Consider the following 19241-nt stretch of genomic DNA (forward strand, 5'->3'; position numbering starts at 1 on the left):
GGATCTGTGGCGAATGCTAAGTGAGAATACGCCACAGTGCATGGCAGGGCATCCTGCTTCACAGCCTGAGTCTGCGCCTACGCTTGGCAAAGGGCAGCTCCCCTCTGCACTGAATTCCCGTTGGGTGACTGTGAGGCCTATGGCCAGGAGGACATTTACAGGCCATCACAGAGACCATCCAGGGCACACCCCACCCAGAAACCTCCATCTGCTTAGGGAAGAGCAGAAGGATTGGCATGATTTTCTTTATCCTTTTTTAAAAAATGTTTTCTAGTTTCACAAATGGGGTTGAAAATGATAATGGATGTACTTAGGTCTCCCTAAATAGGTTTCTGAAGGAGAATCAGGTGAGTGTGGTTATACCCGAGCCTCCTGTCACACTCATAGGTAACTGGGTCCCTCACTGAATGACTCTCTGTTTGTTCTGGGGTCGCTGGGCGCCTCAGAGGCATCTCAAGGCCTGTGGCTTTGCTGTTTGCTCATGTCAGTCAAAGTGAGAGAAAGCAATGGTGCTGAGCCGTTGGCATAGAAAACAGGCCTAAAAAGATAGTGCTGGGCTAAGAGCTAAAGTCCACACAAGAGAGTTCTGGGCTCTGTATTATTAGTCTAGAGGGAGGAGGGCTGGCAAGTCCCTGGAATTTTTCTGTTTTGTCACAAAATTATTTGATTTGGGTTCTTTCAGGAAGAGTCTGCTGAAGGTGAGGATCATGGACTTTATTACCTCTACGGCCATCCTGCCCCTGCTGTTTGGCTGTGTGGGAATCTTTAGCCTCTTCAAGCTGCTGCAACGGATCCGCATGAGGGCCTACCTCCGGAACGCTGTGGTGGTCATTACGGGTGCTACCTCAGGCCTGGGGCGAGGTAGGTCCTGGGGGCAGTGCTGCCAGGGGGCAGGGAACTGAGCCCAGGTACCAGGAGCAGCTCCGCTGCATGTGTGCAAATAAGTGCAACAGGCTAAGTAACTTGGAACAAGAGTATGTTATTGCCTCTGGTCCATGTGGAAAAGGCGAGAGCTTAAGGGCAATGAGAAATGGCCCCTGACTTTCAGCATCAGTATTGGGAAGCAAAAGCCCTGAGGAGGACTGTGGCAAACTGAAGACTCAAGTGTTTCATCAAAGGGGGCCACCTTATTCCACTCCAGCTAGTTGTGAAAATAGTTTTTATTTTTATTTTTATTTTTTATTGGTGTTCAATTTGCCAACATATAGAATAACACCCAGTGCTCATCTCATCAAGTGCCCCCCTCAGTGCCCATCACCCAGTCACCCCACCCCCCGCCCACCTCCCTTTCTACCACCCCTTGTTCATTTCTCAGAGTTAGGAGTCTCTCATGTTCTGTCTCCCTTTCTGATATTTCCCACTCATTTTTTCTCCTTTTCCCTTTATTCCCTTTGACTATATTTTATATTCGCCAAATGAATGAGACCATATAATGTTTGTCCTTCTCCAGTTGATTTATTTCACTCAGCATAATACCCTCCAGTTCCATCCACATCGAAGCAAATGGTGGGTATTTGTCGTTTCTAATGGCGGAGTAATATTCCATTGTATACATAAACCACATCTTCTTTATCCATTCATCTTTTGATGGACACCAAGGCTCCTTCCACAGTTTGGCTATTGTGGACATTGCTGCTATAAACATCGGGGTGCAGGTGTCCTGGCATTTCACTGCATCTCTATCTTTGGGGTAAATCCCCAGCAGTGCAATGGCTGGGTCGTAGGGCAGATCTCTTTTTAACTCTTTGAGGAAAGTCCACACAGTTTTCCAGAGTGGCTGCACCAGTTCCCATTCCCACCAACAGTGCAAGAGGGTTCCCCTTTCCCACATCCTCTCCAACATTTGTTATTTCCTGTCTTGTTAATTTTCCCCATTCTCACTGGTGTGAGGTGGTATCTCATTGTGGTTTTGATTTGTATCTCCCTGATGGCAAGTGATGTGGAGCATTTTCTCATGTGCTTGTTGGCCACGTCTATGTCTTCCTCTGTGAGATTTCTGTTCATGTCTTTTGCCCATTTCATGAGTGGATTGTTTGTTTCTTTGCTGTTGAGTTTAATAAGTTCTTTATAGATCTTGGATGCTAGCCCTTTATCTGATATGTCATTTGCAGATATCTTCTCCCATTCTGTAGGTTGTCTTTTAGTTTTGTTGACTGTTTCTTTGGCTGTGCAAAAGCTTCTTATTTTGATGAAGTCCCAATAGTTCATTTTTGCTTTTGTTTCTCTTGCCTTCATGGATGTATCTTGCAAGAAGTTGCTGTGGCCAAGTTCAAAAAGGGTGTTGCATGTGTTCTCCTCTAGGATTTTGATGGAATCTTGTCTCACATTAAGATCTTTCATCCATTTTGAGTTTATCTTTGTGTCTGGTATAAGAGAATGGTCTAGTTTCATTCTTCTGCATGTGGATGTCCAATTTTCCCAGCAACTATTTATTGAAGAGACTGTCTTTTTTCCAGTGGATAGTCTTTCCTCCTTTGTCGAATATTGTTGACCATAAAGTTGAGGGTCCACTTCTGGATTCTCTATTCTGTTCCATTGATCTGTGTGTCTGTTTTTGTGCCAGTACCACACTGTCTTGATGACGAAATAGGGGTTTTTATATGAAGGCTCCCAATTATCAAATATGGCCACTAATTTAAAAAACAGTTTTACCGCTGAGGGGCCAAAGCATGCTTTTTCCTGGACTCAGTCAGCATCCCCAGTCCATGGCCTTGGCGTTCCCTCCCCCTCACCTTCCTCTCCCTGGGGCTTTGCCTTCAGCTATACCTTGAGTTTGGCCTTGGCAAGGTTGGAAACAGAGTAAGTGACATTTCAGCTGTTCCTTACCTCACTTCTTCAATTTAGTTCTGTTTTATTTTTTTTTTTAAGTTTTATATATATTTATTCATGAGAGACACAGAGAGAGAAAGGCAGAGACACAGGCAGAGGGAGAAGCAGGCTTCATTCAGGGAGCCTGATGCAGAACTTGATCCTGGGACTCCAGGATCAGACCCTGAGCCGAAGGCAGATGCTCAACCGCTGAGCCACCCAGGCATCACTAGTTCTCTCTGTTTTAGTAAACATGTCAAGCCTCTTGGTCCTGGGGTTGTATGCTGGAATACAGGCCCAGAGTCAGTCACCACCCCTGACCTTATCCAGGTGGGTTTGTAGAGCTGCTGTCATTTCCCTTCCACACACGTACGCTGATTTTGGCAGAGTACCAGGGGCCAATGCAGGCGCGTCAAATGGAGTTTCCTCCTCCTCAGCATCTGCTTCCATCCCACACCACACTAGGACTGGTCTTCCATCCACACTGGCTCTTGGTGCCATGGAAGAAAGCTGAGAGGCACCCAGAATTGCAGTAAACCCATCCCTGCTGCATCTTGTGGTTGGTAGTACCACAGCCAATGCTGATTGAGCATCTGGGCCATTTGTGAGGTTCTGGGCCAAATGCTGGGACACACAAAGGAAAGACAGGGTCCCTTCCCTTAGGGAGTTCACATCTGAGGGGGAGTGGCAAGGACTTATGTCAGTATATTGATATTTCAGTAATGGGTGTTCCATCCAGGCCCAGTAGGGGGCTTACACTTTATCTCACTGAACTCTCACAGCTATGATGCAGATGTGCCCTAGGACTTCTAGATTCAAGCCAGCCCCACATCTGACTGCAGGACTCAGTATTATCTCCCCTCTGGGGGAGATGGTCAGGGAAAGGAGAAGCATGGTCCAGCAAGGAGGGCATAGCAGACAAGCCCAGGGCAGGGAGCAACACGGTCATGCAGGGCTGGAAAGCACTTGGGTGTCACAAGATCTTAAAGAACAGACGAGGCCTTGTCTGCTTGCAGTTGGCTAAGGGAAGCCTGGGGAGGCTTTACGTAGCACAGATTCATTTATACGCCACTCTTATGTTTTAGGTGAGGGCTCCGGGGGTGAACCCTGGGCCTGTCATTCGATACCCAGACCTGCATGGGGACAGCTGCCTCCAGCTTTGCCATGGTCAGTCCTCTGACCTTACTCAGCTACTATATATAGGGTAGTCAGCAGCCACTTCTCTTGATCTCAGAGAGAAGCTTTTTTTTTTTTTTAAGTCCTTGAAGAGTATTTGAGAGCTGGCGGAGATGGTGACTTGCAGGGGCTTCAATACGTGAATATTGGAGAAAGACACTGTCCTCGTCATTCTACATTTCCTCTTCTGGAAACCAAGATTGTGCGGGGAATAGAAAATACAATTGAAAGAAAAACAAAACCTGTTTGTGTGTGTGTGTGTGTGTGTGTGTATTTATGTCATATATTAGGTCCGCCATTTCCTGATTCCAAATCACTCTGCTTATATGCTCCCTGTTTAACATCTGAGACTGGATCTCTTTCCCCTTTGGCCAGATATAATAGGAACAGATTCTTAACTAGCCGTCTCAAGTGCAAATGCCTCTGTGGGTGACCGCTGAGGAGGCGCTGTTGCACCTCAGCTTTCCGCAGAAGAGTGTGAGTTGCCCAGGCTCTGCTCTGCCTGCCATGTCAGCGGCTGTGAAAGCCTGGATTATGTGATAAGTCTTCAGATAGCTTTCTGTATTTCTCCTGTTTTGTCTCTTATTTTGTATATTTAAGCTACATGGGCTTATCCTTGTAAAACAGTAAGACCATTGACTAAAGGAACAGAATGTTCTGGATACCCACTTTAGCCAGCATAAGCCCTGAGGGCGTGAATAACTCTCTTGATTTAACAAGCCAGGATGCCGACAGCCCTGGAGAATCGTCTGGCAGACCTAGCTAGATAAATGGTACTTTGGGACTGTTTTCCTTTTTCCCTTGACCCTTGCCTCCCTGTGTCAGCTTTTTCAAGAAATGAAAATGGAATCCTTGCAATCTGTTGTTTTCATTTCTGTCACTCCCTACACAGACTTCAATTTCCTCCCTTTTTTGGCTGTGCTAGGAAGTAAAGCTTAAGCAGAATGTACGTGACTATTTTCCAGAAGCCGTTTAGAGGCTAGTGTGCCTCTCCCCACCTTGGGTTTTGCGTCTCTGCACTCTGGTGACACCTCACAAAATGTCCATTGTATCAGGTCAGGATGAAATGGGTTGAGGAGGCCAACAGTGCCTGAGATTCCTCCTCTTTGGGAATGATTTAGTAAACCACATGAGCAGTTGTAGCCTCAGGAATGCCGGTGTCTGGCTTTGAGTGCAGGCACCACCCCCATCCCTGTAAGGCATGAGCTGCTCTGCTGAGGAAGTACAGCAAGGCAGACTGGGCAGGGGCTGGGACCTCTACTGGACCATCCAGGGACAAGCAGAGCAGGGGCTACAGCTCTGTCTGGGTTTGTGCTCTGTGTCAGGATGAGCCACTGAACACACCAACCAAATCTTCAAAGAAGGTGATACAGGACACCTGAAAATGTCTTGATTTAGTCTCCTTAGCCCTTCCAGAAAACTCCATCTGGATACATGCCAGGAGGTGCCGGTCTGGGAATGCTAAGTGAAAGCTGTAAGAGGAGCTAAAGGAGGAGCTGTAGAGGGCACAGAGAGGGCTTCTCACCATGAGACAGGGCAGACATCAAAGAACTTCTTCTCTGCTTTCCTGAAGGATGCTGGAGTTTATTTTCCCCTCCTGTTTTGAACCCTTCTAGCTTTTGGCACTTTTGTGGGGGAAAGGCTGCCAGGCCAGCACATCCTGACTGGACCCTACAATGTCTTCCCCTCCCAGCCAGGAAGTGATAGGCTTAATCCCTCAACCACTTGCTGCACAGCTCCCAGGGCAGGCCTGTCCTTTCTCTGAGCCTGGGTACTAGACCACACATGACTGCTTGAGCCTGTAAGATTCAGTCCAGGACACAGCGGGTGGAGTACTGGCTGTTTGGTTGGCTAGGGGCCAAAGGGGTCTGTGCAAATCTGCCTGTGGGTGTTTGAGGGAGACCAACCCTCAGGTGTGGACAGGCAGTGCCTCTTTTAACCCTTGGGTTTTAGTTTTCTCCAACAGTTTTTAGAACATTTTAAAAAGGCAGCTTAGAAATATGAAAACAATGAACACTTCTATGGTACTTTTTTCTATAGTGCTTTTTCTCTACTGTATTATATCTACTTTTACTCATTCAGTCCCAGTGCTATTTCTACCTGTATTCTATAAAAGAGGAAAATGAGAAGCACAGAGGTTATAACTTACCCAAGATCATAGAACCAGGAAGTGACCGAGGTCGACATTGGGTGTAGGAGATCTAGCTTGAGTCCATTCCCTTGACCGCTGGGCTGCACTGCTTTTCACAAGCTGTATGTTTTCAGGGCAGTGAACATTTAGTTAGGCCATGTCTGGGCTCAGAGCAAGCAAGAAGCAAGAGATCCTCCTCTACCCTCTCCCCCACAGGTTAAGTCCCAGTTCTGGAGGTCTCCCCTCCTTGCCCTTCCCCCTGGGCCTCATGGGATTTGCCTGTGACCCTTGCTGGGCTAGTCCTCGAGATGCCACCCCACAATGGCAGGTCACAGTCACACCCTGGGATTCTGACAGCAGAGCTTGCCTAAGTGACCCCTCTCCTGTCTGGCAGGGGAGCTGTGTTGATGTGACTCAGAGCTGCCCGCAGCCCTGTTCTCATCTTGGGGGAAGCCAGGTCAGGGAGATGAAGTGGAGAAAAGGCAATGCCAGCGCTGAGACCCTGGTTCCTGCTGCCAGCGGCCCTGGGCAGCCACCATGCCTGTCCCTCCAAGTCTTAGCCACTTAGCGCTTTTAATTCTGGCATCCTCCTGATAAATCTCTTTTTTTTTTTTTTTTTTTTTTGCCCCAGTGTGAATTGTGTCTCTTTTATTGCCACCAAAAGAACACTGAGTGGTAGAGCTACCCTGGTCTCCAGTTGATGCCCTTTAGTTGGAGTGGGTTCACCAGAGCCTGATCTCCACCAGTCCCCTTCCTTCTCTACCATCCCCAGCCTTTTAAACTGATCTTTCAAAAAATAAAAAACAAAAACAAAAAAAACCCTGATCTTTCACCATTGTGGGCACTCCGTACGCTTCAACTCTTCAAACTTGTTTGTCATTTCCCAGCCTAGCAAGGCTACAAGACTCTCCACTTTGTGTCCCAGATGTATCTGTCCATGGCCCCTCAGGCGTTTTGTAAACTCCGCTCCCTTAGCCTCGAGCCCTTTCCAGAGAAACAGCTCCTTGGAGCCCCCAATCCCTTCTCAACAGAGCCCTGTGTCCCCTGTGCTTGTACAGACCATGTAAGCACTCACCTACCCTTGTAGATCTGTACCTGTTGCATTGCAGCACCTTGGCAAACAGCCTGGATTGTGCCAGAACGCAGGCCTCGGCAGACCCCAGCCTCACAGTAGCCGGTGCTGCCCGATCATTGAGCACATAGCTTGACCTTTCTGACTTCCTCAGCTGTGAAAAAGGGGGTAATGCTCCCAGCATTGTTCAGAGCTAAAGATCATTGTGGAAAAGCTGAGTGTGGTACCTAATAAACCTGTCCAGCAGTCCCAGACTTCCTCTTGCCTTGGCGTCTGCCATACCACTGATGTGGACTCTCCTAGGGCTACAACAGGGCTCATTTATCACTGGAGGCTTGTCTCCTAGCTCCACACCTGGTCCACAGCAAGGGCAAATACACACGTGCACAGTGCACAAAGAAACAAATTCATACTCTGAAACATCAAATGAATTTGGTCTGACCTGCACTGGGGAAGAAAGGCATTGAATTTCTTCAGCTGTCAAGATTTTTTTCTCTTTTCTATAGAATGTGCCAGAGTCTTCTATACTGCGGGTGCTAAGCTGGTGCTTTGTGGCCGAAACCGGAAGGCCCTGGAAGAGCTCACCAAAGAACTTACAGCTTCTCCAGCCACCAAGGTGAGCCCAGGGGTGTTTTTCTGTGGGCCAGAGGCACAGTCCATCATCTGCATGTGTCCAAGGAGATAGTGGCCAGTCCTGCACATATGGGGCATTCACATGGTCACTTTGTGCCAGCAGAGGCAGCAGATCTCCGTTGCCTGAGGATAGGGGATGGTCACAAGGTTCAGATCTTACCTCTGCCACTTAGTGGCACTGAGTCACTGAGTTTAGGCAGTTCCCTCCGTGAATGCTTCCACTCCCTCTTTACCTGGCTAATACATATTCATCTTTCTATGGTGGGGAAATGGGAGGAGGTTGACCATGAATTCTAAAATTTTAGTTGTGGAAAAGTGTACATAACATAGTACTTATGTGCATATAAAGATATACATATAAGTAAAATATACATATCACAGTATTAATCATTTTAACCACTTGTAGGTATACAATTCAGTGGCATTAAACGCATTCAGAATGTGTGTAACTATCACTACTTTCTATATTAAAACCTTTTTATCATCTCCCATAAAATTCTGTACCTATTAATAATTCACTCTCCCTTCCCTCTCCCCAGTGCCTGGAAACCTCTATTCTACTTTCTATGTATTTGCTGATTCTAGATACCTTATATAAGTAGAAAATATATTTGTCTTTTGTGTCTGGCTATTTTTTTTAAAGATTTATTTTTATTTATTTATGATAGACATATATATAGAGAGAGGCAGAGACACAGGCAGAGGGAGAAGCAGGCTCCATTCCGGGAGCCTGATGCGGGACTCGATCCCGGGACTCCAGGATGGCGCCCTGGGCCAAAGGTAGGCGCGAAACCGCTGAGCCACCCAGGACTACAGCCATTCCAGTCCATGAATTGCTGTAGCTTTGCAGTAAGTTTTGAAATCCCCCTGTGTCTGGCTATTTCATTGAGCATTAGGTCTTCAGGGTTCATCCATTATTGTAGCATGTATCAAAATTTTATTCCATTTTATGGCAGAGTAATATTCCAGTGTACATATATGCAACATTTTGTTTATTAATTTGTTGATGTACACTAGATGTACATGTGTACGTGTAGATGTACTATTGTGAATAATGGTACAGTGAACATAACTATACACATTATCTGTTTGAGTCCTTGCTTTTAATTTTTGTGAATATATACCTAAAAGTGAAACAGCTGGGTCTTGTGTATAACATTTTGAAGAACTGTCAACTATTTTCTGCAACAGCTGTACCATTTTACATTCCCACTAGCAACACACAAAGGTTTTGCTTTCTCCACATCCTTGCCAACACTTGTTCTTTTGTTTGTTTTTTAATTGTAACCATCCAGGAGATATACAGTGGTATCTCATTGTGGTTTTGATTGCATTACCCTAATTACAAATGATGTCAAGCATCTCTTCATGTTCTTACTGACTATATGTCTTTGGAGAAATGTCTTTTCCAGTCCCTTTTCTGTCCTTTTAAATCAGGTTGTTTGGTTTTGTTGTTGAGTTTAGTTCTCTATATATTCTGGATAGTAATCCTTTATCAGGTCTATGATTTGCAAATATTTTTTCTCATTCAGTAGATTGTCTTTTTTTTTTTTTTTTTTTTAGATTTTTGTTTATTTATTCATGAGAGACACAGAGAGAGAGAGAGAGAGAGAGGCAGAGACACAGGCAGAGGGAGAAGCAGGCTCCATGCAGGGAGCCCAATGTGGGATTTGATCCCGGGTCTCCAGGATCGCGCCCCGGGCCAAAGGCAGGCGCCAAACCGCTGCGCCACCCAGGGATCCCTCTTATGATTTTTTTAAAAAAAATATTTTATTTATTTATTCATAGAGACAGAGAGAGAGAGAGAGAAAGAGAGACAGAGGGAGAAGCAGGCTCCATGCAGGGAGCCTGACGTGGGACTCGATCCTGGGTCTCCAGGATCACACCCCTGGCTGCAGGCAGTGCTAAGCCACTGCACCACCAGGGCTGCCCAAGATATTCTTTCTTCCCCTATCTCTGTTCTTCTTGTCAGATTCCCACAGTGTGTCTATTGGTCCACTTGATGGTATCCCACAGATCTTTTAGGCTCTGTTTACTTATCTTCATTTTTTTTCTTGTTCTCAGACTCAGTAATTTCAGCCATCCTCTCTTCAGTTCCACTGATTCACTCTTCTGCTTGCTCAAATGTGCTTTTGAACTTGTATATTTTCTATTACAGTCATTGTACTTTTGAGCTCCAGAATTTTTTTATAATTTGTTCCTTTGATGGCATTTCTTTAACAATATTCACTTTGTTTATACATCAATTTCTTGCCTTCATCCATGTCTTCCTTTAGAACTTTGAGGATCTTGTAAGATATTTGTTTTAAAAATCTTTGTCTAGTAAGTCCATCATGTGGGGCTTCCTCAGGTATATTTCCTGGGGATTTATTTATATTTTTGAATATCAGAACAACAGGTGTAACTCCTTCGAATCTATTGGAACCCATTTTAGCCAGTGGTGGTTAAAATAATGCATCTTGCCTCCATGCCACCCCTCAGTGATCCATCAGAACAGAACCCTGATTTTTAGAAGACAAGATCCTTATTGTCTACCTTGGCTCCCCCAAGCTGTACCAGAAACGTTGGTTGCCTTCCCTCAGCTGCCTGCCACAAGGATGCAGGACTGGGAGGTAGAAAGCTACCACCAAGGTGATGACTAGAACTGACCACAATTATCTATAATTTTCCAGCCAAGCATTGCCCTGGAAGCTGCATGCATTCAGGTAGACTCTAGAGTTCCAAAATTGTCACTTTGGAGAGTTTCTGCCAGTATATCATCCAGATAGAAAGGCAGATTAAAAAAAAAAAAAAAAAAGGGCAGATTCCTGGCACTTCCTACTCTGCCATCTTGCCATCTTCTCTGATTTCATATCCCCATTCCTCCTTTGGATCTCTTGTTAAACTCACTTCCATTGGGAAGCCCTATATGTTAGATTGCTCAGTTATTCATTTCTCTAGCATCTTCTACTTCTTCATGATATCCTTTACAGTTATGGAATTTGTCTTCCTCACTAAACAGTATGCTTCTGGAAGAGAAGAACTGTATTTTGTCTTGCTTTCTGCTCTGTCCCCAGTGCCTGGCACGTAGGAGATACGTAAAAAATGTTTCATGAACAAAAGTGACAACCTGAGAAGGATAGCACCTCTCAGTAAGGGTACTATTTAATGTAATTACAACATACAGCACAGTTCTGGCATAAGGCAGCAAGGGGAGTCTGGCTCTAGTAGTCATTTTCAATTCAGGGGAAAAGTTGTCCAGGTCAGGTTGTGAGCACTGTAGGCAGGATCCTTGGGGCCACATTTCTTTGGAAGAGCAATGCTAGAGCCTGTGTCATGTCATGCCCAGGAGGCCACTCCTGGCACTCTGAAAAGCAGGGGACATGTGGTTCACATGCCTGTCACTCTGAAGGTGCATTTGGTTTCTGTCAAATTTGACCAGGTGCAGACACACAAGCCTTACATGGTGACCTTTGACCTCGCAGACCCTGGGGCCATCATAGCAGCAACAGCTGAGATCCTGCAGTGCTTTGGCTATGTGGATGTGCTCATCAACAATGCCGGCATCAGCTACAGAGGCGCCATTGTGGACACCACCACGGATGTGGATAAGAAAGTCATGGAGACAAACTACTTTGGCCCAGTTGCTCTAACAAAAGGTAACAGTCCTGAATTAAAAGAAAAAAAGAGCACTATATGTTGGCATTCTTTTTACTTTATTTGATTCATTTTTAGGTAGATGTTGTCTGTCTCCATCTATTTTACCTTGGAATAGGTGTTGTCATTACAGCTTGGGTGTTTGTTTTCTCCAGGCTTTCATTTGCATTTTCTTTATCTGCTTTGTAGCCTTAAATCAAGATTTTCTCCTCAGTGACAGCTTTATTTTTACAGCAATGCCTCCATTTCCTTTCAGTGGTGTTTGGAAACCCATACAAAACGGGGCTATTTTTGTGCCCAGGCACAGATACCACTCAAGGGGAGAGGCTCTCCCTAGAAAAGGGGACCAACCTGACTGTTCCTAGTGGGTAGGCTTCTGCCTACCTCCCTCTCTGCCTCCTCCCTCCTGCTGGCAGTCTGCTGGGTGCAGGAGGCCTGAGAGTTCTAACCAGGCATGGTACGCCCCACTGAGAAGCTTCTCCCACTTACCTCCCTGGCTCTGACTGCTTGTAATAAGCAAGGTCACCTCCTCTCAGCATAGCTTGCAGTGACCAGAAGAAAAATCCTCCAATAAAGCCTCTGCTCTCTTTCTTTAGCACTCCTACCCTCCATGATCAAAAGGCGACAAGGCCACATTGTTGTGATCAGCAGCATCCAGGGCAAGATCAGCATTCCTTTTCGATCTGCATGTGAGTACTCCCTTCTCCCTCCCCCAAGTGCTTTTCCTTATTGTTTTCTCATGATTATAAAAATAGCACATTTAGTATACAGAATTCAGACATTAGATAAATACTTAACACAGAATATGAAGGGACTTGATCAGAATGTGTTCTCCTGAGCAGAATGCCTGGGTTCAAATCCCAGCTCTACTCCTTACCCCTTCCTCGTGACCTTGTGCAAATGTCCTCCTTGTGCTCTGTACCCCAGTCTTCATCTGCAAAAGGGAGATAAGGGCAGTCCCAGCTTTGGAGGGCCGCTGGAAGATGGAGGTAGTCTGAGCACCATTAAGTGCAGTGCCAGTGTGTGTGGCAGCTAATGTCTCATTATTGGTTTTCACTGTGGACACAGGCACTACCACTGCATTGCTCTGCAGCCTACACCTCCAAACTTCTATCATGTGATCAAACATACAAACATGGGATCGCATTTTATGTACTGTTCCATGGCTTGCTTATTCCACTGGACAACACAGCTTTCCACATCAACATATGCAGGTTACATGATCCTTTTAAGTGAGTACATAGTAATTCATTGAACAGATGTGATATGAGTTATTTAGCCATTTCCCTGGGCACATGAGGATTATTTTCCCTTCAGTTCTTGACCAGTAGCAATGATGTGCTATTTAGAATATCCTTAAATACTTACATCTTTGGGCACTCATGGGAGGGTTTCCAAAAAGTGGAAATAGTAAATGGGACCAAAAAAATAAAACTGCTAAATTGACTTCCAGTTCACACTCTCACCTCTGTGTACGAGTGACTGCGTCAGATGTTTCAGATGTTTGAGATACCATTTCACTCATCTGTCTGCCATCATGTTGTACCAGCAACCAAAGAAGCCTGGTCTTGTTCTGTTAAAAGATTTTAAAGGTGGGACGCCTGGATGGCTCAGCGTTTGAGTGTCTGCCTTCAGTTCAGGTAGCAATCCTGGGATCCGGGATGGAGTCCCACATCGGGCTCCCTGCAGGGAGCCTGCTTCTCCTCCCTCTGCCTATGTCTCTGCCTCTCTCTCTGTGTGTCTCTCATGAATAAATGAATAAAATCTTAAAAAAAAAAAAAAGAAAAGAAAAGACTTTAAAGGTGATTTCACAAAGTTCCCCAGTAACTCCTTTCTCTGCTCCACCCCCTGCAATTGTGACATGTAGCAGCCTCATCTACTCTCACCACCTCCCAGTGCTGGCCTCAGCCTCACTCAGCTGCAGACTTGGCAGGGATAGAAGAGAGAGCAGAGTTGGGTCAGCACTTGGCGAAGAGAGTAGCAGACACCCAGCTGGATGACATGGTGTAGCCAGCTCTCTGAACTGGAACTGTCACAAAGACATCCTCTTTCTCTCAAGATATGACCCCCTGCTCTGCCTTTTGCATGTTCTTGGGCAAGTAATTTAGCTTCTCTGACCCCCCATTTCCTGGCTGGTGAAGAGACTGACAGTTCTTATACACGCTCCACCAAACTGTGTTTAAGATAAAAGAAGACGTCTGGAGATGGAGAGTCCTTTGTGAATTGTGAAGCTCTCTATCTCTGTTTGTTTCTATGGTTGGTACTTTCCTGTTTGCCAGCATTGTTTCGGCTCCCAGCAGTGCAGGACAGCCACTGAAGGCAGCTGTAACAGGAATAAATATAATCACAAATGATAAAGCAAGTGAGGTACAATGCTAATGACAGGTACATCAGAGTAAAGGCTCTGCGGTGTGCTCTCTACTAAGTTACTTCCAAACTTTACTTTGATTTAGTCTCAGTGAATTTTCTTCTCCACTTGGGCCTGTGCCTGCAGTAGGTCACACATAGTTGGTCTGGACACTTTATAAAAACCAGACAGAATGTGGCAGTGCGCCTGAGCACGTGGATTAATCCTGGTGAACAGCAGTCTTCTCATCTACAAAATGGGAGAGCAGCTCTACCTGCCTCCCACTGCTGTTGTGAGGACCCAGCAAGATGATCTGGGTGGTGTGTTGAACCCCGTGCCCTGCGGATATAGGGGCTTACTGTTGACAGCTGTGGTGAGGGTGTCAGCACAGCTTGGCTGCTGACCTACGGCATGAGACTGGGAGACCAGTCATCATGGTGCAGCGTTCTATTTTGGGGAGTAGGATGATTCTTCTCAGTCCTTGGTCCTGGGCTGTACCCGATAGCAGCTGATAGCTGCTAGCAGACCACAGCTGATAGCAGAATCTCTGTCCACCTGCCTACCCTCAAACTACTCATCCAGCCCCCAGAAACTTGGCCCAAACCAAAGTTGCTGGCCTCAGAAAGGTTCTGCAGTGAGTTCCAACACTGTGACTTGCTGGGACGTTTCCTTGCTTCTTCTCTTCCTGTTTTTTTGGCTGATGAATGCCCCTTTACTAAGACCAAAACATTTAGAACTCTGAATTGGAGGAAACTGACTTTCAGTGGAGATGCTGTGTGTTTTCCAAGAATGTCATTGTCGGGTCACAGTGTCCCCACTCAGAGCACCTTTCCCCATGTTGTGGAGCTGTGACTGAAGAGTAGCTGTGGCTCTATTTCTACCAAGTTGGAACAAGCTCGATAGCTCCTTTTTTTTTTTTTTTTAAGATTTTATTTATTTATTCATGAGAGACAGAGAGAAGGGCAGAAACATAGGCAGAGGGAGAAGCAGGCCCCCAGGGCTCAGTGGTTGGGCATCTGTCTTTGGCTCAGGTCATAATCCTAGGGTTCTGGGATCACATCCTGCATCGGGCTCCCTGCAGGGAGACTGCTTCTCCCTCTGCCTATGTCTCTGCCTCTCTCTGTGTCTCTCATGAATGAATGAATGAATGAATGAATGAATGAATGAATGAATAAATAAATAAATAAATAAAATAAAATAAAAACAGATGAATAGCCACTTCATGGAAGTTTGTCAAACAAAATACATAATAAAATGAGTATGGATTTTATACACACATTCCCATGCATGCAGGGATGCTCACTGGTAGCACCGTTTCAGTGACAAAACCTGGAAACAACCTATGAAGTTCTATTGATGGGGTCCGTTCAGTGGTCTCATGACCCATGGGGAGCATGACGGACCTGCATGGCCAGCACAGAGACTTTTTGTCTGTGTCACTAGTTGAAGAAAGCTACTTGCAGGAAAAATATAAACACTATGAGCTCATTTCTGTAGAAAAAAACAGTAAGTGTAAAATCACATATATATACATGGATATATAAAAAGTACATCCTAAGAAACCATTAGCATAGGTTACCTTCTGGAGAATGGAGCTGGAAGCCAGAAAAGACTTTCACTTTTTACTTCATATCCTGTCCTGTGTGAATGTTTTACCCACTAGGCACTAAATTGTGTTTTTGTTTTTGTTTTTTGTTTTTTGTTTTTAACTCTTAACGTTGGAATAATTTCAGATTCCGAGGTGCCTGGGTAGCTCAGTCAGTTGAGTGACTGACTTATGATTTTAGCTCAGGTTGTGATCTCATGGATTGTGAGGTCAGGTCCTGCATTGGGCTCCATTCTTAGCACAGAGTCTGCTTGAGATTCTCTCCTTCTCTCTTTGCCTGTCCCCCTACTCATGCACATGTGTGCTCTCTGGCTCTCTCTCTCTCTCTAGGATAAATAAATACATCTTTAAAAAAAAAATATTTCAGATTTAAAGAAAAGTTGCAGGAACTGTACAAAAAACTCCCTTGTCTCCTTCATACAGATTCCCCAGTTGTTAACATTTGACCATATTTGCTTTATCCTAGTCTATGTGTGCTGTGTGTATGTATGTACCTATGTGTATATATAAAATTTTTAATATATAATTTATAATTTTTTTTTCCTGAGCCACTTGAAAGAAGGTTGGAGATACAACACTCCTTTACTCCTATACAGTTCAGGGTATTTCCTAAGAACAAGGATACAGTGCACTTCTCTAAATCAGGAAATGAACATTGCCATGATACTGTAACTTAAATTGTATTATCAATTTTTAAATGAAAGGGAATGAATATGTGGGCTTGTCCCAGGCCCTCTCCCTCACTTGCATTGTCTGGCCACGAACTTTTGCAGATGCAGCCTCCAAACATGCAACCCAGGCATTCTTTGACTGTCTTCGTGCCGAAATGGAGCAGTACGAGATTGAGGTGACCGTTATCAGCCCTGGCTACATCCACACCAACCTCTCTCTAAATGCCGTCACTGCGGACGGGTCCACATACGGAGGTGAGGCCCTGGTTTGTCTTTCCTTCCGTGACAAGCTGTTGTTTGGCCACAGTGAGATGTGCTTCTCTTATCTGATGATTCTTTGGTCAGTTTCATTTGGAACGTAATTTTTAAAACTAAAAACCGTGATGTGTGAGTGTTGGTTATACATACTGTTGCATGGTGGTCATTTACTACAAGCCGTTCTTAGCCTGAGTGTCACCACTGCAGCTGTGGGAACAGGGTCCAGGACTTGGAGTCCTGAGGCCAAGCTTCCAAATTAAAGTAAAATTAAAGTGGATTAACTTCATGGAAAGTATGGGTTGCTTGACCCAAAAGATTCCCCACCCGTGTGTTTGAGAAATGACTGATTTCAGAGCGCTCAAAGCAGAAGTGCACAGTCTTCTGGCATGCGGTCAGGTGTGCCAGGCTCAGTCTCCTTGCTTCAGCCAATGACATGGCGAGCTGAGTCAGAGTCAGCACTAGTGGGCCGGAGCCTGGCTCCAGGTCAGCTGACCTGTGCGTGACATTGCTGTGGGAACTGGCACTACCTTCCCCTGCTTGCATGACCCCACCTCTTGAAAAGTGGCTTGCCATGTCCTGCCTCCCTGGATGTGCCCTCCTGGGCCTGTGCTGTGGTGTTCATTGGGCACCTGCAGGCCTTCTGCTCCACCCCAGGAAGCCTTGAACCATGAGTGCGTGTGCCTTGGATAGTTGCTCACTCAGCAAGCTCACTCATACAGTAGCCTAGAGCCAGAGAAGTTCATACTTATTTATACCCAGAAGAATCTTTTTTAAAAAAATTCTCTTTGTGGCATTTTAAAATAGGCAATAATCAGAAACCTCCTATTCTGTGTTAACAAAAACACAATGAGAACCGATTTTGGTGAGGAAGCTCCTGCAGTTTGGACAGCATACTGATGGTTTCAAATGGCCTGTGCTAGTGGCCTCTCCTCTCCACCTGCCAGCTGGTTCTACATTGTCGGCAAAATTGTCAGATTACCAGAAAAGAAGGAACGGCGGTTGGTCTTAACCAGCCTAATATCTCCTAAACTCCCCGCAGCTGTATGTAACACCTCAAACAAACCAAGGCTTTCTTCCTGGTCCTTATCCAGTTAACACATGATGTGGGGACCTGTGACATCAAATCCTGTGTCACTTCACTCTTGCTGCAGTCGGGGGTCATAGTCTTCTCCCATCCCCCATCTGGCAGACCTCAGGCCAAGCTACGCGAAACAAGTTCAGTGCCACACCATCCTTCATTGTTTGTTCCAATAGACAATTACCAAGGTCTGGAATTGGTATGTGTGAAGGGCTCACCCTTTGGGACCGCATCTGGGCTGGCCTTTGTCCTTTGTCGTGGGCCACCAGATCCTAAGCATTGTGGGGGACCCCTGTTTACGTCATTACCACGTCTCACCCACGTCCCCCCTTTCCCTGCTCACATGCACGGAGCCAATGGCTTCCTCATGTCTTTGGAGTACAGAATAGTCAGGGATGGTGGCATACCACCTGCCTCCCAACAGATAGCAGGAAGAGCTTCATGGTGGGAAATTGTGCAAATCCAGCTGACATTGCTCCATGTCAGCTCAAGTCCTTGAGAGAGGGACTTCTGCTTCTAGTTCATGTATTTCTTTTTTTGTTTGTTTATTTTAGTTATGGACAAGACCACGGCTCAGGGCCGAAGCCCTGTGGAGGTGGCCCGAGATGTTCTGGCTGCTGTGGGGAAGAAAAAGAAAGATGTGATCCTGGCTGACCTGTTGCCTTCTTTGGCCATTTATCTGCGAACTCTGGCTCCTGGGCTCTTCTTCAGCCTCATGGCCTCCAGGGCCAGAAAGGAGCGGAAATCCAAGAACTGCTAGTAGTGCATCTGAGCTGGGATTGGGGGGCAGCACTTGCCTGAATGCAGCTGCTTGACAGGGGACAGCTGCATTTGTTGAGATACAGGTGGGAAAGATGGAACACACACTTCTAAAGATCCCTGCTGATAGAATGAGAAACAGAAAAGGCAATAGCCTTCTCAGGGGTGAGGGGTAAACCATAAGGAACAAGTGTGGAGCTAGGTTTAAACCAAGAATCTGAAATGAATGAATGGTAAGAATTGTAGTCCTTAAGGGCTGAAAGCACCATGCCTTTGAATTCCAGCCTTAGCCAGCTCCTAGAAAGTGTTTCAGTCTTAAAGACAGAAGACTTCCTAATGTCACCTGACCTGGTTCTCATATTTGACTTATCTGGACCACACACCTAATGGTTTTGGCAGAGTCACCTGCAGTACTCAAGGGAAAAGGCCGTCATCATAAGAAGCTGTCACTCATATCCATTTTCAGGATCCTGCAGTCCATCATCCAACACAACAAATGGGCTCCTATGTGTTCTATCTTTCCACGTAACCCAAGTGATGCTTTAGTAACTAAAAGGAATTCCCTGGTTTCCCTGTGAACTCTCAGCTGGAGTCCTGTAGACCAGACCCCACTCCAAGCAGAAGATGAATTTACAGAGGACACAGCAGCCAAAAGGGAGAAGAAAACCCCACACGGTCCCAATATCCTCTAGGAAACCAGACCCAGAAGCCCAGTCAGGTGGAGAGGGATTCTAGAGCAGCAGCGGACCCCCAGTGAGAGCAGTCATTTGTTAGCCATGCCCATTGGAACATAGCCAGAAAGGACTCCTGCTTCCACCTTTGCTTTATTAAAAATACATGGTTGAGGTTCAGTGAGTAAGTCAACTTCATATCTGAAGTTTAGGATGAAACTTTTCCTATTATCTAGGCTGAAAGTGGAAATTGTGGGTATATTACATGGCTTCCCAGACTTGGAATAAAAATGTCCTGGCACATCCTACTGGCATCTTGTACTATATCCTAACCCTGGCCCTATGGAGCTTGTATTTTAAACAGCAATCCCTGAAATAAAAATGACCAAAGCCAA

The 19241-nt window shown here is 45.6% G+C and overlaps 1 protein-coding gene across 4 annotated transcripts in view; it reads left to right on the forward strand.

The window, feature by feature from the left end:
- The window catches only part of DHRS7B (dehydrogenase/reductase 7B), a 56598-nt gene extending 37357 nt beyond the window's left edge, over window positions 1-19241 (forward strand). For all 4 annotated transcript variants that reach the window (XM_026005654.2, XM_072730578.1, XM_072730580.1 and 1 more), the window contains 6 exons: window positions 683-861; window positions 7694-7803; window positions 11242-11458; window positions 12053-12145; window positions 16183-16335; window positions 17971-19241. In XM_026005654.2, coding sequence (XP_025861439.1) covers window positions 683-861; window positions 7694-7803; window positions 11242-11458; window positions 12053-12145; window positions 16183-16335; window positions 17971-18176 — 958 coding nt within the window. In that variant the 3' untranslated portion in view covers window positions 18177-19241. The remainder of the gene's footprint in view (window positions 1-682; window positions 862-7693; window positions 7804-11241; window positions 11459-12052; window positions 12146-16182; window positions 16336-17970) is intronic.

The sequence above is a fragment of the Vulpes vulpes genome, chromosome 12 (genome assembly GCF_048418805.1).
Source record: "Vulpes vulpes isolate BD-2025 chromosome 12, VulVul3, whole genome shotgun sequence".
Taxonomy (NCBI): Eukaryota; Metazoa; Chordata; class Mammalia; order Carnivora; family Canidae; genus Vulpes; species Vulpes vulpes.